Source organism: Callorhinchus milii, unplaced genomic scaffold, assembly GCF_018977255.1.
Source record: "Callorhinchus milii isolate IMCB2004 unplaced genomic scaffold, IMCB_Cmil_1.0 Scaffold3, whole genome shotgun sequence".
Taxonomy (NCBI): Eukaryota; Metazoa; Chordata; class Chondrichthyes; order Chimaeriformes; family Callorhinchidae; genus Callorhinchus; species Callorhinchus milii.
The window spans coordinates 64,267,257-64,289,723 of NW_024704744.1; the positions used below are offsets into that span (position 1 = coordinate 64,267,257).

General features: G+C 40.8%; 1 protein-coding gene across 1 annotated transcript in view; it reads left to right on the plus strand.

The window, feature by feature from the left end:
• Positions 1-714: 714 nt before the first annotated feature.
• The window catches only part of wdr27 (WD repeat domain 27), a 215,713-nt gene continuing 193,960 nt past the window's right edge, over positions 715-22,467 (plus strand). The window contains exons 1-13 of the mRNA XM_042333122.1: positions 715-909; positions 2,093-2,234; positions 6,621-6,745; positions 9,905-10,018; positions 11,253-11,304; positions 11,433-11,503; positions 12,150-12,273; positions 12,789-12,954; positions 14,465-14,553; positions 14,764-14,828; positions 15,840-15,976; positions 17,094-17,164; positions 21,587-21,662. Of these exons, the coding sequence (XP_042189056.1) occupies positions 715-909; positions 2,093-2,234; positions 6,621-6,745; positions 9,905-10,018; positions 11,253-11,304; positions 11,433-11,503; positions 12,150-12,273; positions 12,789-12,954; positions 14,465-14,553; positions 14,764-14,828; positions 15,840-15,976; positions 17,094-17,164; positions 21,587-21,662 (1,427 nt within the window). The remainder of the gene's footprint in view (positions 910-2,092; positions 2,235-6,620; positions 6,746-9,904; positions 10,019-11,252; positions 11,305-11,432; positions 11,504-12,149; positions 12,274-12,788; positions 12,955-14,464; positions 14,554-14,763; positions 14,829-15,839; positions 15,977-17,093; positions 17,165-21,586; positions 21,663-22,467) is intronic.

The following is a 22,467-nucleotide window of genomic DNA, read 5'->3' on the forward strand; positions in this document are numbered from 1 at the left end:
CCCCACACCCGCACACACACCACCATCACATCCCCCAACACACACACACCACCATCACACCCCCACACCCCCACACCCGCACACACACCCCCACACCCCCACACCCACCACCATAACACCCCCCCCGCACACACACCACCATAACACCCCCCAACACACACACACCACCATAACACCCCCCCACACACACACACACCACCACATGACAGTCCCCCCCACACAGCCCCTCAGGTAAGGGTGTGTTACTCGCTGCTGAGGGTGAGTGTGTGGTGTGTGGCTGTGATCGAGTTGCTCAGCTGCTCTCGGTATCTGGGGATGAAGCTGCCCATGTGATGGCGATGAGGAACATTCCTGTAACGCGGGGTTTATAAAATGCATTGATTTCAGAATGATATACTCCACTGCTTGTGGATTTCCTTCTCCTCTGGTGGTCAGTGGGACCTGGTCACCACTTCATTCCAGCTCTGATGTGAATAATCTGGGAGGGGGTTACTGTTGACTTGATCAACTGATTTGCAAATGATGATATTTTGAAATATGTTATTGATATTGAAGAAGCCATCAATCATCACATTATGCGACTCATTTTTTTCTTTTATGTGTAAAGGTGAGATTCAATTAAAGGCCGTGTCAACAAGTTGCCAATACTTCTTGCCAACTCAGTTGGAGCTTTTTTTTCTCTCTCATTTATTTTACCATTCATTTGCTTTCAGAATGTGTGAAGACGCCACTGTTCAGCAGCAGCCTGTGGAGACTGTCAATGTACACCAAATAGTCACTGAGAAACATTGTGTTCAAACTCACACTGACCTGTCCCAGGTTCAGCTGGCTTGCTGTTGGCACTATTGTGCCTTCCCTCTTCATGGACGGGATATCTGCATCTGGAATACCTGCGAACCTCTTCTGCAGGTAGCGTCAAGTGTTTGTGTTTTGGAAAAGGGGAGAGGAAGGAAAAGAATATTAAATCAGAGTTGTTTTCAGGCCCTCTGGAAAATGAACTACAATGTCAAAAGGTTAACGTGAGTAATAACACAATAGGAAGACAGAACTTGAGTTATACAGTGTCACCCCCCAGCCTGGCTCAGTTGGTAACACTCTTGGTTCTCAGTCAGGAAGTTGTGGGTTGAAGCCCCACATCAGAAATTAGAATTGATGTAGTCTTAAGTTGACACACTAATGCAGTGCTGCGGTGTGCTGCATTATCGGATGTGTTGTCCTTCGGATGAGATGTTAAGCAGAGGTTCAGTCAGATGGACATTGAAGATCCCATGGCACTATTTGGAAATAGAAAGGGGTTTTTCTCACCTGGTTACTTGGCTAAATATTCTCCAAATAAAATTGGTTATTCACTTTATGGCTGTTTGTGGGGCATTGTGGTATTCAAATGGGCTGCTGTGTTTGCCCACAAAACACAGTGACCACACTTATTATTATTATTATTATTATTATTATTATTATTATTATTATTATACAGTATATCCTGTGAAGTGTTTTGAGACATCTTGATGACATGGCAAGGTGCTATATCAAGGCAAGGATTATGATTATATGTTACATTTAAAGAACATCTCAATAATTATTGTCAAGTGTAGTGAATTTTATAGTAGAGAAGAGTAATGAATAAGGTGAATTACGAAGCGTGTTATAACTGTCCTATTGTAATTGACGAAAACAAATACTGTAATTTGCTACAACAAATGAGTTCTGAATTGATGGCCTGTCAATATCTTATTTAAAAATATATCAAGAAGCTGGAAAAAGCTCATTAGTTCAAAATAGAAATGGCAAGTTGTATCTTGAGCAAATTATCCAAAGTTAGGAAAGACTAGTCACACATATTCAACTGTCTTCATTCAGCTTTTTGGCACAAAGAATTTAAGATGGACTTGACTAGTCTTTTTATGTCTACCTCCTTAGTTGCAGAGAACCGTTTAATTATTATAAAACTTATTAATATAAAACTTTGCACAATGGGTAAAAATGGTCTGTTTATTTAATGGTCTAGGGTAGAAAGCTCTGGATAAGATAGATCAACATATTTTCTTGAATGGATGATTAATTATTGATGGTCTCATTCCTCTGCTTTGTCTAGCCATTGGAATTAAAAGGACATCACAAGTATATTACTGCGCTGGCATTTGGCAACTTGTATGAACCACTTCTTCTGTGTTCAGCGGCTCATGATTATGTCATTATATGGGATGTGGAAGCATGTCAGAAGAAAATACTACAAGGTACTTGTTTGTCTTTGATTTGGGAGTTGTAATCATGAAAGACATCCTGCTTTAATGATCAATTTCACTTGCATTTATATAGCATTCTAGTAGATTATCTCTGATCACTTTTTAAACACAGTTCCAGAAACCAAGTTGGGCGAACTGGGGTTAGAGCGCGAAAGGAAAATTTGGAAAGTGACAGTAGGCATAGTTGAAGAGGTAGTTTTTTTTCAAAATGTTTTTGAAAATAGGGAGGGGTTGAGGGAGAGCTTCCAGAGAATGGGAGTTATTCTCAAATTTATAAGCGAAGAATAACACATGAAGCCTCTATGCCTAATGATGGCATTATTCCCTGTTAAAGGGGATGCTATTGCCTCAGTGACTTAAAATTAAATATTGCGAAAGTGCTTTGTATTCAAAATAAACTTCTAGATAGAAATTCACTTTAAAGTATATTCTGTGAAGCGCTTTGAGATGTCTTGAAGATGTGATAAGGTAATATGTCAAACGCAAGGATTATTGTTATTATAGAGAAGGAGAGAAATACTTTGTCATAAAATAGCCTTACACAACAACAACAACTTGGATTTATATAGCGCCCTCCACCCCGGACGGCGTCTCAGAACGCTTTATAGTAACGGATCCCGGGACCGAGCCAGGGGGAGGGGGAGGAAGGTGACCAAAGGCGCGGTCAAAAAGAAAGGTCTTCAGCAGAGACCTGAAAATGGGAAGGGAGAGCGCGAGACGAAGGGAGTGAGGAAGGCAGTTCCAGAGCCTTGGGGCGTAGCGGCTGAAGGCACGGCCGCTGAGGGTGGAGCGGAGGACTCGGAGGACGAGGAGGAGGCCAGACCCGGAGGAACGAAGGCAACGGGTACTGTTTTGAGGAGAGATTAGGTCAGAGAGGTAGGGGGTTCAGAGGAGTGCAGGGACTTGAATACAAGGGTGAGGATCTTGAAATCGATCCTCTCTGGGATAGGCAGCCAGTGCAGTCTGGCAAGGACTGGGGTGATCGGGGAGCGGAGTTTGGTGCAGAGTTTTGAATGATTTGGATTTTATGGATGGTAGTGGAGGGGAGGCCGGTGAGGCTCATCCAGCCCCTGAGGTCTGACAGGCAGGCTGACAGAACATCAGGGGACTGGGGGTCACAAAGAGCGGTGGAAAAATAGAGTTGGGTGTCATCTGCATACGTTGGAATTGTACCCTGTGACTATGGATGACATCCCCAAGAGGGATCATGTAGATCAGAAAGAGGAGGGGGCCAAGGATGGATCCTTGGGGTACCCCACAGGTTACCGGGTGAGAGTGGGAGGAGAAGTCGTTTGTGCAGATGTACTGTTGGCAGTTTGTGAGGTAGGACTCGAACCAGGCGAGTGCGGTCCCATTGAGGTGGATGATGGAGGAAAGGCGGTGGAGGAGGATGGCGTGACCGACTGTGTCAAACGCGGCGGAGAGGTCCAGGAGGACAAGGAGGCAGAGGGAGCCCTGGTCACAGATAGAGAGGATGTCTTTGTGACTTTCACAAGTGCAGTCTCTGTACTGTGGGCGGAAACCGGACGGGAGGGGTTTGAAGAGGGAGTGGGAGGAGAGGTGTGCGTGGAGTTGATTGGCAACAACGCGTTCTAGGACTTTTGTGAGGAAGGGCAGGTTAGAAAAAGGGCGGTAGTGGCCGGGATTTGAGGGATCTTGGGAGGGTTTTTTCAGGAGGGGGCTGATGACAGCAGTTTTGAGGGAGGCAGGAACTGATCCGGAGGAGAGGGACTGGTTGATGACGTCAGCCAGTAGTGGGCAGAGGAGGGGGAGCTGTGTGACCAGGAAGTTGGTGGGGAGGGGGTCGAGGCAGCAGGTGGTGGGTTTCATGGAGGTGATGGTGGGTGAGAGGGAGGAAGGAGAGATGGGGAGGAAGGAATGTAGGATGGGGGTGGTGGTAGGAGCAGATGATGAGGAAGGTGAGGGGGACAGAGAGGGTGTGGTGGTGGGAACAAGAGGCAGGTGAATGAGGCTGCCTGGCGGATGTTGTGTATTTTAGATGAAAAGAAGTCCATGACCTCCTCGCACTTGGCATTTGATACAAAGATTGAGGAGGCTTGAGGGGGGGCATGGAGGAGGTAGTGGGTGGTGGAAAGAGGATTTTTGGGTTGTGTTTAGCCTCCAAGATGATGTTGGAGTAGAAGGCCGTTTTTGTACGAGTCAAAGAACGGCGGTAGCTGTGGAGATGCTCGAGCCACAGTTGGCAGTGAACTGTCAGGCCAGTTTTCCGCCATCTGCGGCTCGAGCAGCCGGGTTTGGGTTTTTTGGCGGCGGAGATGGTTGTTGTACCAGGGGATCGGGTGGGTTTGGAGATGGTCCTAGATTTCAGGGGCACGAGGGAGTTGAAGGTGAAGGAGAGGCAATCATGGAGCAGCTGGACGTCTGCTTCAGGATCTCCGTGGGTGGAGAGCCAGAAGGATAGGATGTTTGATGATGTGAGGGCCTTTGTGAGGGTCTCATGGGATAGCCTTTTCCAAGGGCGGTAGAGGATGGTTGAGGGCTTGGTGAAGGAGAGAGGGATGTGAGAGGAGAAGGAGATGAAAAAGTGGTCCGAGATGGCCTGGTCCACTATGCTGAGGTCGGAAATGTCAAGGCCATGGGTGATGAAGAGGTCAAGTGCATGACCACGGTTGTGGGTGGATGAATTTATATGGAGGGTAAGGTTTAGGGAGGAGAGGAGGGCAGTGAAATCGGCAGATGTAGTGCAAGGGGAGTTTAGGTAGAGGTTGAAATCGCCCATTATGAGTAGGCGCTCGGAGCAGAGGGACAGGGAAGAGAGGAGGGTAGAGATGTGGAGTCCTGTAGCTCAGTGGTTAGAGCACTCGCTTTGCAAGCGAGAAACCTGAGTTCAATTCCAGGCAGGGCGAAACCTTGGGCAAGTTTCCTTACTCCACACAGAGCCTAATAATAATCCCTCCAAAACCAAAAACAATACTAAATTGGTCATTTTCAATCTACGACTGTTTGTGGGACATTGCTGTGCGCAATTGGCTGCCATGTTCGCCCACAAATATACAGTCAATTCACTTTACAGTGTGTTCTGTGAAGCGCTTTGGGACGTCCTCCCGATGTGAAAAGCGCTATATCAAATGCAAGGATTATTATTATTATTATTATTATTATTATTATTATGATGTCTGTGTGGAAGGAGCCGGGGGGCTTGGGGGGGTGGTAGACAAGGAAGATTTTCAAAGGGAGAGAGGGATGGAAGAGGGTAAGGTGCTCGAAGGAGGGGAAGCAGCCAGAGGAGTAGGGGGTGAGACCAAGGGAGGCTTTGGAAATGAGGGCCATTGGTTGGTTTGGACGGGGGAATATGGTGGAAGGTATAGCCTGGAGGGGAGGCTTCCACTAGGGGTACAGGGTCACTGGGGTAGAGTCAGGTTTCGGTGAGCCCTAGAATGAAAAGGTGCTCGTCCAGGATAAGGTCGTGGATGGTGAGGGCTTTATTTGAGAGGGAATGGACATTTTGGAGGGAAATGCGGGTGGGTTTGCTGGAGGGACGGGAGGGAGGAGAGATTGGTGTGGAGAGGATTTTGGGTTATGCAGGAGAGATGGTTGTGGAGACTGGTGTGAGTGGAGAGTTGGGGAGGGTACGTATGAGGAAAGAAAGGGGGAGTTAGGTTTGCCCTAAAGAGGCGGTTTGAGCGAAGGGCGTGAGTGATGGGACACATGGGGTTGCTGCCCTGGGACAGCCAGTGCCGGGAGCCACAATACCTTCTCCTGTTTCTGACCAACAGACTGGTGATGTAAATAGCATGAGATGGTGTCATCTGATTATGCTTGCGTTTAAAGCTTTTATCTTACTTGAGAGAAAAGTTCATCCATCTAACTTTGAAAAAATGTTCCCTTGATGAGGTTGGAACCCTTGGCGTGGTCTGAACTTATTGCACCCAAAATACTGGGACTGAAATAAACACAAATGTTGAAACTTAGTGTGATTCTTTGTCAATTTGTCTGTCTGTCTGTTCAAGTGGATGCTAAAGATCCCATGACATGAATCAAAAAGAGAAAGGAGTTTCACCTCTTTCTTGACCAACACTCTCACAAATAATGTTGGTCATTCACTTCATGGATGTTTATGGGGCCTTGTGCAAATTGACCGCCTCATTTAGCTAGAAAATATACACTGACTAAACTTTACGGAAAATTCTGTGAAGTGCTTTGAGATATCTTCCTGACCACGAAAATCATTATATCAAATGTAAATGTTATTTTTATTAATTTAATTTGTAAGCACTGTTTATCCTTGTCTTTTTACATGATAAGGAAAAAAAACTATTCAGAATATGTAATAAAATGATTATCTTTTTGATGGTTAATTTTTTCTTTGTATATTTGTGGATGAGAAATATTCTAACTGTTTGATATCATTTGTAGGTTTTGTGGCTAGAGGAACCATTGCAGGCATTCTGCTGGGAAAGGTCTTATATTTATGTTTCAGTCCAGATGATCAAACTGTGGCAACTTGTGCGGACAACAGCATTTATCTGCTGAGCTGCAAGGTAATTTGTTTTCATTTTAAAAACCTATAATTTAACTTACTAAAGATAACTGTACCTCCTATTCCAGTCGTAATCATATTGTTGCGCTTTATAAAAAATATAGTTTAGTTATAAAGGAACAAAGGATATTTGTCAATTGTATTTAAAAAATGGTTATTTCAAATGGGATTTCTTGATCAGTAGTGCATTACTGCCAACTTGCAGGAACATCCTCCAAAGTGAGGAGCAGAGATCCTGTGAATTCAGTCACAGGAAAGAGTCCCATTCCAATTAATGAAAGAATCCTGTTTGAAATCAGCAATCACTATTTCTGTACTATCTGATACTTGAAGCTATTGAAAGGAAACTGAAGTTTAGAGGGAGTACTTTTTGTTTGAATTATCCTTTCTAAGTGTAGGAATGATATATTGTCATAAAATAGTCACTACTCAAAGTGAGGAATACTGACTTGCGCCAGTGCCTCCGCACCTCGGGCAGTGGCAGCATCAGCCTCCATGGCTGCACACTCAACCTCACTTAGCCACTCAGGAACCTGGGTATCTTGTTTGACCAGAACTGTCCTTTCTCCCTGCGCCATGACCGGCACTATCTACCACCACTTCCCCAACATTGCCAGACTCCATCACAGCCTCACCCCTCAGGCTGCCGAAACCCTCACCACGCATTCGTCACCTCAAGGTTTGATTACGGGAACTCCCTCCTCATCAGTCTTCTCAACTCTTCCCTTCACAAACTGCAGATCACCCACCAGGCTCCGTGACCCCATCACCCCCACCCTCGCCCGACTCCACTGGCTCCCCATCCCCCAGAGGATCGAGTTCAAGATCCTCGTCCTTACCTTTAAGGCCATCCATGGCCTTGCCCCCTCCTACCTCTCTGACCTGCTGACTCTCTACCAACCTGCCCGCTCCCTCCGTTCAGCGGGTTCCACCTGCTCCATGTCTCCCGCCCGACCCACACTACCATTGGTGGCCGGGCTTTCAGCTTCTCTGCCCCCACATTCTGCAACTCCATCCCACGGTCCCTTTGCCTCGCAACACCAGCAGCAATGTTAGTGGTTAAAGCAGAAGTTAAACTGCACCTTTCATGCTGTTAAACTGCACCTCAGTATGTTCTACCAATTCAAACACATAGAACCAGCGATAGTTTACACACCAGTCCTTCCACCTTTGGAACTACCGCAGACTTTCAATATTTAGACAGCGCCTTTCACATCGGGAGGACTTCTCATGGAGTCCTGTAGCTCAGTGGTTAGAGCACTCGCTTTGCAAGTGAGAGACCTGAGTTCAATTCCAGGCAGAGGGCGAAACCTTGGGCAAGTTTCCTTACTCCACACAGAGCCTAATAATAATCCCTCCAAAAACCAAAACAATAATAAATTGGTCATTTTCAATCCATGACTGTTTGTGGGACATTGCTGTGCGCAATTGGCTGCCGCGTTCGCCCACAAATATACAGTCAATTCACTTTACAGTGTGTTCTGTGAAGCGCTTTGGGACGTCTAGAAGACGTGAAAAGCGCTATATCAAATGCAAGGATTATTATTATTATTATTGTAAAGTGCTTCACACCCTTGGCTGGACACCTGAGCGAGGGTGGGGACTGTCCAGCCAGCTGTACGTTTTACCTTGGCTGCAGAAGAAAAACATGTAATAATTAATGTATATTTTAGCTTAGTGAAAAATTCTACCATTGAGTGTGTTGCAGGGACCTGCTTCCTCAGCTGAATGGCTTCTCGGAATGGCTCATAGTTTAATAGGTCCTTTGTGATTGATCTGATAGCTGAATTAGGTGTGACCTACCCTAAGAAAGCCTATTAAAAGCCTAGCTAAGTCTCAACTGTATCATTTGTGTATCTACCAGTGCTGAAGGCAAATTCATATGCAAGGATTATTACATTTATATCAAATGTTCTATATTCTCTGTATTAGTCTTCTTAAAGTGGCAACTTTTCCCCAGCTTTCTGCTGATGCTATTTAATAAGCAGTTACTAAAAGGGTTACAAGAGCAGCTCATGGTGACTTACGTGTTAAATTAAAAACACAGATTTGGCTAACCTCAGTCTGATGAAAAGGCTTGACACTTTCCTCTGTGACCCAGTTGTGTGGACGTTGTGTGAGTGGAATTAGTAAGTGGACCAGATCAATATTCTATTATTTTGGGTGTAATATGTTGGTGAATGACACTGTGTCAGTACCCTGTCCTTTCTATGTTTACATGTTTATTTTTGGGGAGGGAAAGAAGATAATATTTATGCTTCTAACAATGAGGAATCTTAATGCTGGACAACTGAACATATTTCAACTCATAGTAGTGAGTGTTAGCATGAGGCAGTTTGCAGTTCGGATAAGGCATGAATTAAATATAGAGTGAAGTTCCTTTCAAATTACTTTATATGCAACATACCTCTCCCTCAGAAAAGCATCTTTTATTGCTGTGATGATTTCATTTTCCACACCAGCAGTCCTGTGAGTCAGATTGCCACTAACGTGGTAAATTATGAACAGATATTTACTTGTAACCAACAGGAATTGGATTAAGATTGCTACCAGCCTGTGTTGATTTAATTCTGAGTCCCAGAGGTGAATCACAATATTTTAAACTACTGTAACAAAAACAGAAGTTGCTGGGAACACTCAGCAGGTCAGGCTGAGTGTTCCCAGCGATTTCTGTTTTTGTTTCAGATTTCCAGCATCTGCATTATTTTGCGTTTTTCCTAAACTGCTGTCCCAGGTTAACCTTCCCTTCATTCTTTCAGCTGTATCTAATAGATGCATTAAATGCATTTGCTATATTAAATGCTATTATTACTATTTTTAGATTCAGTTCATAGCCTGGTTGTTATTAAATTAATTTTGATTATGAGAATTTAACTAGAATTAAATTCTTTTAAAAAAAGTTTATATCTCTCAGTGCTGCTGTCTTTCCAGTGATGATGGTCAGCTGCCTGATCTGTAATGTGTTAAAATAGTAATAGTAATCCTTGCACTTGATTACAACAACTTTCACATGAGGAGGATATCTTGAAATGCTTCACAGTATTTACTGCAAAGTGTAGTGACTGTGTATTTTGAGGCAGACATTCATTTATTAAATCAAACGAGTTCACTCATCTGCAGCAATGGGTTTGTTACATTCGTGTATTTGACGTTCTATTAGCAGGAGAATGTTTTGGCTGTGTTGGAAGGTCATCTTGCTGCAGTGACGGCTGCAGAGTTTTGTCCTTGGCAACCGAGTACGCTTGTATCAATCTCTGAAGACAGAACTTTTAAGGTAGGAGTGTAACAGATTAATTTTATTTTTTAAAAATATTTGATATGATGCAACTTTTTTTTCTGTCATATATGTTCTCTTCATCGCTCTGTCATTGTTACTCTCAACTTTGCTCTGTGCCATGCTTACTCTCATTGTGTGTCAGCCTGGCTCAGTGGTAGCACACTCGCCTCTGAGTCAGAAAAGTTTGGGTTCAAACCCCATGTCAGGACTTGGAGTCGTATATTCCAAGATGACACTCCAATACAGTTCTGGGGGGGGTGCTGCATTGTTGGAGCTGCTGTCCTTCAGATGAGACGATAAACCGAGGCACCGTTTGCCTATTCAGGTGGATGCTAAAGTTCTTGTGGCACTGTTTGAAAAGAAAAGGGAGTTTTTCCCAGTGCTCTGGCCAACAATCCCTCAAATAAAATTGGTTACTCACTGCATGGTTGTTTGTGGGACATTGCTGTGTGGAAGTGGATGCTGCCTTTCGCCCACAATATATAGTCAATTCACTTTACAGTATATCTTGTGAAGAGCTTTGAGATACCTCAACGATGGGATAAGGTGCGATATCAAATGCAATTATTATTATTATCTTTGCTCTGTACCCTTGTTACCCTCATTTTGGCTCTGTTCCTTTGTTAATTTTTATAACCAAAGAAAAAACTGTGGAGAAGACACCGAGGAAAATGCTCCCATGCAATTGCTTTAAAAAGTAGTATGTGAAGCACCTGATGTTCACTGAAGAGGCTATTCGCATGCCATGACTGCTCACTGAGGATAATTTTCTCAGGGCAGCCAGGACTGCATTAACAGAACCAGTGAAATGGACTACTGCTATGATTGATTACGGCTCAGGGTGATTCCAGACTCCCACTGGGATACTTTTTGGTGTCAGCCAACATGCAGTATCCACTAGGTAATTTACACCCTGTATCGAAGGGCTGTAAATTCTTTCAGTTGCAGCCATTAATACTCAATGCCGAGAAGTAAATTTTTTTAAAATTCAGACTGGGGAGTGCTGATATGGTGGACATTTTCTGAAGGCCAGAGATGTAATGTAATAGGATATTAAACTGAACAATTTGAAATTGTTTATTAGGTGCAACCCGTGGTGGGAGGCATGGTGTGCGGGGAGAAATATATCTTACCATTTGCGTACTTTGAAACTGGGCAGTACAGTAGAATATAGTAGAGCAATGCATGTAACATTATTCGAAGGCAATGCCATTTCTTTATCTTATTGAAGGTTTGGGATCTCACCTGTTATGAATTACTGTATCAATCTGCAGTGCTATCAGGTAAGATTGCATTGGTTCTTTAAAATGTTTATTTTTTGAATGCTTGCAGATTGCTTAATATATGTAATATTATCCATATCCCTGGTAGTTAGCACTAAGTCTTAAGAAATGTTTCTTTTATTGAATAGGCTACCCACTGTTGAGTTTGTGCATGAACAGCAGAGATAAGCAGTTTATTACAGGATCTGCTGATGGTCAGGTATTTTATTGATATTTTTCCATAATATTTTTAAACGTTGTAGAAAAGGTAGTAAAAAACCCTTAGATTAGCATTACTCTTTCAAATAGCAGTTTGTTTTCTGATTATTTTCCAGTTGTGGTTTTTGAACATGCAAAATGGGATGAAAAATGGTCATTCAGTCATAATTAGCAGATCATCATAAAAATGTGATACAAATCTGTTTTAAACCATCTGCTGGGAAAAATACCTCTAATTTTGGCATAAAGGTTTGATCCCAAGCCACTCACCAATCTGTGCGTCACATTTTTTTTGTCTTTGTAATTGGAGACTCTGAGTCTTGCTGCCTGGAATTTAGCCCCAATTCTGATTGAGTCCTACATAGGGGAATTGAGAAGTTTTGATCATAAGTGGCAAATACAAAGATGGTAAAGCATAGAACCCATGATTGGCTTCCAGCCTGGCGCTGTATGACAATAAAAAATCATGAATTTATGTCTCAAGTGTCTTAAGGAAACAAGTATACCTAATATTTTTCCTGGTGGATATTTAGCTTACTTACCTGTTTGAATAATAACAATTACAGTGAAATATTTTATCCATATTCATTATTTTGCTTTTTTCACAAGTGTTGAAACAACTTCAAGTAATCTGGTGTTTTTTTCAGCTGTATGCTTTCGTTTTATTGGACGGACAACCTTGTCGCCGTGTTCTCCACATTGACCTGCACAAAGAATATCAAAAATACCACTGCAAGGTCCAGCGGAAAGTTACCCTATCTGAGAAACCAGGTACCAACTTCAACTGGATTCATCATATTTATATTTGCCTTGTTTGCCTACAAATACGCAGAAACTACACTTTACAGGAATTCCTGTGAAACATTTTGAGATATCCTCCCGACGTGAAAGGGGCTCATAAAATGTATTATAAGGTGCAGTGACTGTGTATGTTGTAATGACAAGTGAAAATTAAATAACTAGAATTAAATAACACTAGGCTGTATTAATACTTCGCATGTATATTTCATCAGAATAACTTGCCTCACTACGTCATTTGCATTGTTCCTTTTGTGATCAGGAACACGGTGTGAAGAGTGCATCCTTATAGGCTACAAAAGGGAAGGGTCAGTGTTTTGTGATTATGTTTTTTGCACGTGGATTCTTTTTCTTTGAAAGAAGATGAATTTTACATCAAAAGGGAAGTAGTTCTATATTTCAACAGTCAAGGTAGATTCAGAATTTTTCATGAGCTAATGCAGCACAATGAAAATATTTGTAAATATATATATTTTATCTATTTCTAGGTATTCGTGGTCTGAACAGCTCTAAGAATCTAAAGTATTCATCGTCATTTCTCAACAATGAGAGTGAATCTTGTGCATATATTGAGCTTCCAATCCTCAGACTGTATTGCTGTGAACATTTATTAACCAGTTTATTGAAACACAATTCAGCCAATGCAAAAAATAGGTATGCATTTTTCATTCATCAAGGAATAGATCCATTTTGCCTGTTGAAAACTGTAAGTAAATGGAGAGTGTTATATAGTAAGAATAAGTGTTTCCTTAGCATATTAATCGAATACTGTCTTAATAGAATTTACAGTCGTATATACATAGGTAGAACATAATTTCCAAATGTGTCAATGCTATGACCAGTTACAGTAGTAAACAGTTGGTAAGTATTCTGAACAGAATCACACTGTGGGGAAACATTCTTCTCATTCAGGTCTCATTCTTCCTCTGATTTTCAGGCTTCATTCCTCAAGGATTCCAATTTCTCCATTATTTAATATTGTGAGAAACACAGCTGAGATACAAGGATAAATTCCCTTCTTTGGCAGTGTTCCTGTTTCTAACACTGATACCTCTTTACTTGACCTGTAGTAAATTTATTTGATGTTTTCAAAGTACTGATGACACCTAAGACGTTATCTGTGTTTATTTTATGTTGTGCTTTTTATTTGAATCAAACTGGGGAAGGCAAACTCCCCTCTACTCCACCATCAGTGGCCTTGCTTTCAGCCACCACACTCCGAAACTTTGGAACTCTCTCCCTCAATCCCTCGGCCTTGTTCCCTCCTTCCACTTTTCAAATCACGCCTGAAGACCATCCTCTTCAGCGGTGCTTACGTTCATCTCCTCCGTTCCCCGGCTTGGCATTAGGTTCCGCCACTGCTAAGCGCTCCGAGACGCTATCCTGTGCGAAATTATACAAATGCAACTTGTTGTTGAAAGCTTACAGACTGATTACCTGCCCATTGGTATACAAATGTTTGTTCCTGACCACGTGCACCTTTTGACAGATGCCACAGATTTCTGCTGATAGCAATTTACATTTGGAGTCCTGTAGCTCAGTGGTTAGGGCACTCGCTTTGTAAGCGACAGACCTGAGTTCAATTCCAGACAGGGCTTAACCTTGGGCAAGTTTCCTTACTCCACATGCCTCATAATAATCCCTCCAAAACCCAAAACAATAATAAAATTGGTCATTTTCAATCTACGACTGTTTGTGGGACATTGCTGTGCGCAATTGGCTGCCACGTTCGCCCACAAATATACAGTCAATTCACTTTACAGTGTGTTCTGTGAAGCGCTTTGGGACGTCCTCCCGACGTGAAAAGCGCTATATCAAATGCAAGGATTATTATTATTATTATTACATTTCGATTGCCTGTTTCACATAGGGCGGATGTATTGAAGGGCTTCACACAACTGTTACTAGTAAATTGTCTGGTTCCTCCCTATTGACACTCCCATCTCCATTTTAAACCCTACTCTGGTATCTGCAGCTGACATTGACCCTTCAGTACATTGAAAATTCTGTGCCCTATTACTCTGTGTCCGGTTAAGACATTAGCCCACTGCTCCATGGTATTACTATTAGCTCAGCCTGTATCTGACCACATCACTGTAGTTGTATTTCAGTTTGCATTTGTTAATTCGAACTTGGTAATTTTTTAATATTCTTCTTATTTCAGCTGCAGTAGTGTGTGGGTCGGCACAATAAATGGATTATTCAGTCTTAATCTTGGCACTGGTGAGATTGAAGCCACTGTACAATTTGAAGGTAAGTTTATACCATATTGCTTCTTGTTGATGAGTAATTCCATCCAGTTATGTAATCACAGTGATCTATGTTTAATTTTCAATTTTCATTAATAAAAATTAAAAAAAAAATCATTTTCATTTTTAAAAAAGTTTATTTAAATATGTTATTAATGTTTCAAGCCATCATGTAAAAACTTAGGTAAAGATAAAATTTCCCTTCTTGTTTCAGATCATCTTGGGCTCAGCATTCTGACAACTGGATCTTGTGCAATAGCAAATGGAAGCAGTAACCAGGTAATGGTAACTTTTACCAGCAGAGGTTGTTGCAGAGAATGAAGAAAATAAGGTATTTCAAACACTAGGTATCCCCTGGTAAACACTGGGTGTTTAAACTGCAGTAGTCTAGCAGCCAAGTTTATGATAATGCTGATTTACGTAGACCCAAGTATGTTCCATGTTTAAAAAACAATGGTAATGCATATTGGATAGACAACATGTGGACCTGGAGCTGAGCTTGTTGTGAGAACATGAAATCATTTGAATTGCCAGTCTTAAGTCTTGCCACTGCATGAAAACCCAGCGCAGAGAGTGAAGACTGACAGAAAATGAGAGTCACTCTTCTACACCTCCTTGGGCTGATGTCAAAAATAGTTTGGCCAATCTGTCTTCCAAATTGTGGAGGTTGCAGGACATGGGGAGCCTGAAGAAGGGGGAAATGAGGCTTTTTTAAAAAAACTGATCATCACTTCCTGTTGCTTGTGCTCTATTTCTCTGGTTATTCTCTATAAGAGTGATTTCTTTACTACCGTACCCACTGTATTGGTGCAGCAATAACCCACCATCTCTCTTCTACGTTGCATGTTGTAGGCTCTGTATTTCTCATGTTTTCTCACTGCTTTTTTTTCCAAACCCAATCTCAGCACTTTGAATTTACCTTCATTAAATGATTCTTGCCACTTGTGAGTTTCTAATTTGTGCATGTCCCTCTGTATTTGGTTTTCTTAATCCCCATTGCCTTGCCCCAAACCCCTCCAGTCCTTAGTAACATCAGCAACCTTAAAAGCTTTGTTTATTTCCCTAATTATTCATATAAACTATTAACACATGTATCCTGACACAGCCTGCTGGTCATCTCATTCCAATCTAATGTATGAACGTGCTTCTTAACCAGAAACCTCTTTCTGAATTCTGTTCTAATCCTTGAACATTTGAACTATATTTTTCTATATTTGACAATTGGCCATCGCTACTGCTATATTCCAACATGTACAACTTATTAACATTCTATCCATTTTATTTATACAGGTTTTGTGTCTCCTTTCTTCCATGTTTGGAAATGATATTGCTCTGCTGGAGATTCATACTCAGGAACTTGCAGCTGTGTGCCTTAACTACACCAATCTAACAGAGGGCAAGGAGGAAATTTTGAACGTAATTGCTAGGTAACCAATTCCTTACCATCTGTCTTATGGTGTCAGCTTGATAGTTGGTAACATTCTTGCCAATTAATCAGAGGTTGTGGTTTCAAGGCCCAGGTTGGTACTTTGAACACTGACGAGAGACCTGAGTTCAATTCCAGGCAGGGCAAAACTTTAGGTAAGTTTCCTTACTGCACATGCCTAATAATAATCCCTCCAAAACAAAACAATAATAAATCGGTCATTTTCAATCTACGACTGTTTGTGGGACACTGCTGTGTGCAATTGGCTGCTGCGTTCGCCTACAAATATACAGTCAATTCACTTTACAGTATATTATGTGAAGCGCTTTGAGACGTCTAGAAGACGTGAAAAGCGCTATATCAAATGCAAGGATTATTATTATTAGTCTTGGCTGACTAGACGGTGCAGTACTGGGGAAATGGTGCAATGTTGGAGGTGCTATCTTTCACATGAGACCTTAAACCGAGGTCCCATTTGCCTGTTCTGGTGGATGCTAAAGATCTTGTGACGCTGTTTGAAAAGAGAAGGACGTTTCTCACAGTGTCCTGGCAATGAACCCCTAAATAAAATTTGTCACTCATTTTATAGTTTGTGGTACATTACTGTATGCAAATTAGCTTCTATGTTTGTCTACGAATGTATAGTTACAACACTTTATAGTACATCCTGGGAAGCATTTTGAGACGTTGTATAGTGAGTAGTCTCGGAAGCAGAGTAATGCATGGAAAGTCTAATAATTGTGTATTTATAGGTGAACAAGGCAGTCAGTTTGCACACAACAATGTCTCTCAAACAACTATGAAGTGAATGATTGTTTTGGTCTGGGCTATTGTTGGGCAGGCACCAGGAGAAACTCCCTTTTCTTCTTGAATAGTGCCATGGAATCAACTGAAATACAAGGATTATTATTAATTTCTTTAATTCTTTTTGACACACTTTGTTCAATTCACTGTTATTTTGCTTTCACTTTTCTGTAACTCCCAAGCCTTCGTTCATTTTCAATATCATTATTTTATGCTTTTCCCCCATTTTGACAAGACTGTAATTTTGATGTTGATGTGAATTGTGAAAGACCCTTGATTGACAAATATTTGTGATGAACGCATCTTTCTTTCAGAACACCTTTACTGCCCACTTCTCCATTAACCGTTGATCTAGTAAAAAAAGAAAAAGGTCATTCAAAGACAGGTATGAGCTTCTCACTTTCACACATATCTCAGCAAAAGAAGCACAGTTCCAGTGTTACTGCCGCTCTACTTTGTATCTCCTATTTGGATGCTAAGCTTTTTTTTGTATTTGTATTGTCATTTCATTCATTTTTATACTAAATAATAACTACTAGAAGGAAACCCATGGTACCACTCTGTAGGAAAAAGTGAGAAAACTGCCAGGAAAAAGGAACATTTCATATTCTACAACAATGGAAAATACTGGAAATTCACAGCAGCTCAATCAACAACAGCAAATTGCATTTATATAGTTGCTTTTCACGTTGGACGGCATATTGGAGTGCTTAAATCAGCATCTAAAGAGGCAACCTACATTAGTATTTTGAGTGGAACTCTTTGTTTGAAATTAGTTATAGTGTTACACAGTATGAGACTGTCAATCAATGATTTTCAACATTTGTCCCGTCAACTCAGTAGCTCTAAAAATTTTAATAGAATGCTATTTTGATTCATTTTTCCAATTCAAAGACATCAACCTGGAGAGCAGAGGATGTCCAGAAATGGAAAATAATTTAATTAAAACGTTTAGATTATATAAAACAACAACAAAAATTACATTTGTATAGCGCCTTTCACATCAGGAGGTCGGAATCTAATTTGTCCCAAGAACAAATTAGATTCCAATCTTGAAATCACACCCTATTATTATGTTGTGTTTTTTTTACGAACTTCATGTCTATGTAAAAATGGGAAAAATAGTTTTAAAAAATTCATGGAATCCTTTAGCTTAGTGGTTAGAGCACTCGTCTCGCAAGTGAGAGGACCTGGGTTTGATTCCCAGGCAGGGAGAAACGTTGGGTAAGTTTCCTTATCCCACTCTGTTTACTTAGCAGTAAGAAGCTGATTGTTAGTCAATTGGCGGATCACTTTTCCAGGCGTAATAATCCTTTGGAAAAATAAAATAATAATTTGGTAACTCAATCTACGACAGTTTGTGGGACACTGCGCAATTGGCTGCTGGTTTTTGCCCACAAAATGTACAGTCATTTAAATCACTTTACAGTATATTCTGTGAAGCGCTTTGAGACTTCTCGAAGACGTGACAGGCACTATATCAAATGCAAGGATTATTATTATTCAAAATAATACAATCATTTATTTTTCTCAGTTTTTTTCTTGTTTGCTTAATCTTATGCGCTTACACTTTACAGGTAAACATTTCCTGAAGCCAAAAGCTTTGCATAAACTCTATTAGAAAACAAACAAAATGACTTTTAGGTTTTTTTTCTAGGTATAAATTTTGCTTATTCCTTTTGTGGCATGTCCTGGAAATCAATTAGTAGCGCATTTAAATCATATTGAAAGGAAAAAATCCTGGGTTACTCTACAAAAGTATTACAGATATATGGCAGATTGTTATTATAGATTGTCAGGAATAACTTATGAAGCCATGGGTTGACTAGAACTACGCCAGCACATTTGTTGGAAAGTGCTCTGGAATGCTACCCTGCTTGAGGGGTGCTTTATAAATGCAAGTTGTTGTTGTTGGAAATGCATTGTTCTGAATTTCTAATACTATAAAGTAAAAATTTAGTGGGAGTTAAACTTGTTGCTGAGTGTATGACTAAGTGCAAGGTTTTGTAACTAAGGCCCTGACAGCAGATCTTGAGAATTTACAGTAAAAATTTAAGTGCTTATTCATTCAGCATATTTTAGACACTTCTGTTTTTGCTGTTCTTCACTCTGCTACATTGGCCTGCTTGAAAAAGGACTTCTTTGACATGTGTAAGTAAGAAAAAAAAATTGTTGGGGAGAAATATAGTCAAAGGCACATATCCACTTTGGCATTACCATCAGTTTCAAAATCTGTCTCTACTTTCAAGGGGTTAAGATTTCACGTAATTTCACGTTAAATGGCAGAATTCAATCCAGAATTGTAGTACCATTTACTGCTACCACTTTTTGTAATTATTTTACTGCTAGCCTAAGGCACTTCAATATATATTTATACACAATATATGTGTGTTTATAATCTTTATTTATATATAGATCATAGGGCATAGAATATAATAGAAAAAGTGGATCCAAAATTAGCTGAATCAGAGAAAAATAAGGCTAGTAGTTTATGGAGCTGTAATCAGATTAGAAGAAGCTGGCTAATTGTATGGCTCAGGACACAGTACACTGTGGAGATGCACTTGTGTTGATACTTAGTGAGGTTGGGCTTAGTTGTGATGGCTCCCATAGTCATGGTTCCCCCGGGTCTCATTGCTTAAACATGAAGAAATAATAATCCATACATTTGGTATAGTACCTTTCACATCTGAGGACATCTCAAAGCTCTTCATAAAATTTACTGGTTACTGTATAGTGGCTGTGGGTTTTGTTTGCGAATACGGAAGCCAATTTGCAATGCCCCACAAATAGTCGTGAAGTAAATGACCAATTTTACTTGGGGAACTGTTTGTGATGACACTTGGAGAAATTCCTTTCTCATTTCGAATAATGCCATGGAATCTTTAAAATCCATCTGAACAGGCAGACGGGGTTTAATGTTTCATCTGAAAGACGGCACCTCCAACAATGCAGCACACCCCCAGCACTGCATTGAAGTGTCAGCTTAGACTATATGAGTTCCAAATCCTGACATGGCGCTTGAACTCGCAATGTTTTGACTCAGAGGTGAAAGTGCTATCAACTGAGCCAGGCTGATGCACAACGTTCATATGGGGAAGGTACTGCAGACCCAGTGGACTGTACTCAATTCTGAGTTGCCTGCAGAGGGAAGACATAGTGGAGCAAAATCAAAGAGCAAAATTATAGGTTGCAACTGTGTAGATCCCAAACTCTACACTGTGGGAACATAGCAAAACTGGGTGAGGAGGCCAAATAATCTTATATAGAATAGTCGGGAAAGAAGTGAGGGATTCAGCGGGCTCCGGCCTGCTTCACGTCCCCTGCCTTGCACGCTCCACCACTGGCGGTCGGGCCTTCAGCTTCTCTGCCCCCTGCCTTCCACCCTCTGGAACTCCATCCCACAGTCCCTCTGCCTCTCCCCCTCCCTTGCCTCCTTCAAGACCCGTCTCAAGACCCTCCTCTTTTACCATGCCTTCAGTCACCCTCGTACCCTCACCATCCCCGCCTTTTACCCCTCCTGACCCCAGAAAATTAGAATACTTGTCAAATATCCAGCGCTGGAGAAAATGTCACTGAAGAACATTGAGGCTAGTTTGGCAAATTATCAAATTAGGAAAACAGATGGGGGAAAAAGTCCCATAAAATAAACACCAAATTCAAAAAAAATTCTTGTGTGAAACTTTATTCCTTCAATTATGGTTTCCAATGTTTTAAGGAACTCCTTTACTCCTTTTCAGAGGAGTAAAAATTATTTGGATTAAAATAGGAGTTACTAGATGTTTGCCAGACTTCAAGACTCAGAGGCTAGATGAGATATTTTAAAAGACTTCCACTCTATGTTATCCTTTCATCGTAAGGTTTTACAGAGGTACCACCCTAAACGCTAATAATAGCCTGCCCAAAATAAAGTAACATAGCCAGTGAAAACTGTGCTGGATACAAATTGTAAAAGTATTTGAAAATATCATTTGCTGGATTCGGCTGAATATTACTCTCACTGATTCATTACATCCAGGTAGGCCTTTGGGATGTATGAGAGAATGGACTCAGGACAATATTAGGAGCTTTTCATAGATTTAATTTCAATGTGCAAGTATAATTTGACACTGGCAAAGGCTGCATTATTAGAGGCAGAAGAAAGCTTTGGATTCTGCAGAGTGGACATGTTTATTTTAGACATCTGGAAAATTTGGATTTGCACAGATTTATTGAAATGCAATCCATGCTTTTTGATGGACCATAAAGTAATGATGACCACTGCTGGGATAGCTCACCTTGTACGTCTCAGAGGCATTCATAGATGTTCTTTGTTTCTTCTGCCGTTTGTGGTGTTGGAATATTTATGAGGGGAAATTTTGAAATTGATAGAGGTTTGCTTTGGATTTAAAGTACACAGTGTATCTCTGTATCTTTGTGGTATCCAACTTTTTCTCAAATTTCTATAATTCAGGTAACTCCATGAAACAATTGGCAGTAATGAATGAGGTTGTGGCTTTACAATGTTGTGTTACTTATGATATTGTATTTCTGGAATAAAATCAGAAGCTATCCTGCTGCCCAACTCCCCTCCCTTGACGCAGTTCTCAATGCCAATATTTGTGAAGCCCAGTCACAAGTTCATCTTCCAGCTCCTGGATCATGCTTTCCATGCAGGTTTGTAGCTTTCCACTGAACAAAAATAATTTATCCTCGCCTCAGTCCTAACTCTTTTTTGCTGTAATTCTAAAGTCATGGCAACTAACTGGGGTTTTCTCTACACAAATCATTGAAATCTGTTTTAATTCTTTTTAATTCCTGAAACTAGTAATGAGCACCATGAACGATAAACCAGTCGTGTATCATACCAAAGTGAAGTCTTCTGGCTATACCTCAGCACCTAGGTAAGAGTCACTATTGACCATTTAAAATGCAGCTATCATATCCTTTCAGAGGCACTTAGTTTATAATAATAATGACCTGATTTACCCTGAAGTAGATTAGACAAGACTGTCATGTTTTAAACATCTGCTCAACATCAGTGTAAAATTTGGGATTTTGCATTCCAGATGTTATATTAGCTTTGGAAGATAACTGGCAATGTCACACTGAATGTCTCAAGTGCCTATGCTTAACTTTACCTTCACAAAGGGGGGTGGTGTGTTGGGAAGGTTCATAGAAGAGTTTTAAGAATGATTTTAGCACGCATGACTCTTAAGTTATCAAGAGAATATCACAAGGGGAGATTGTTTAGAATATAGTGCAGAAGTTGGCCATTCTTTTGTGATTTGTGTTGACTTTAGCTCCCCGTACGCTTTCTCTTTAATAAAACCCTCAAGTCTTTATCCAGTCCCTTTTTGAAATGTTGCTGATAGACTCCACTCCATTGTCTTAATGATTCTCTGTCTAAAATTACAATGTTGCAGCATGGAAACAAGCCATTCAGACCATCTAGTCTTCCCTTTTTGTCTTCTGGTGTTAGTCCTCAATTTAGATCCTTTACACAATTCTGGACTTGAATAAGTAGCATCATATGGAGGTCTGTGAACATATGAAATATTTTGTGACTGTTGAAATTATCGTAGCTTGTTGGAATGCACTGGAACATATTGCCAGCATTTTGTCACCTGGAACTTTTTTGTAGGGTAAATCAGGTCATTATTATTATAAACTAAGTACCTCTGAAATGATATGATATCCAACATTTAA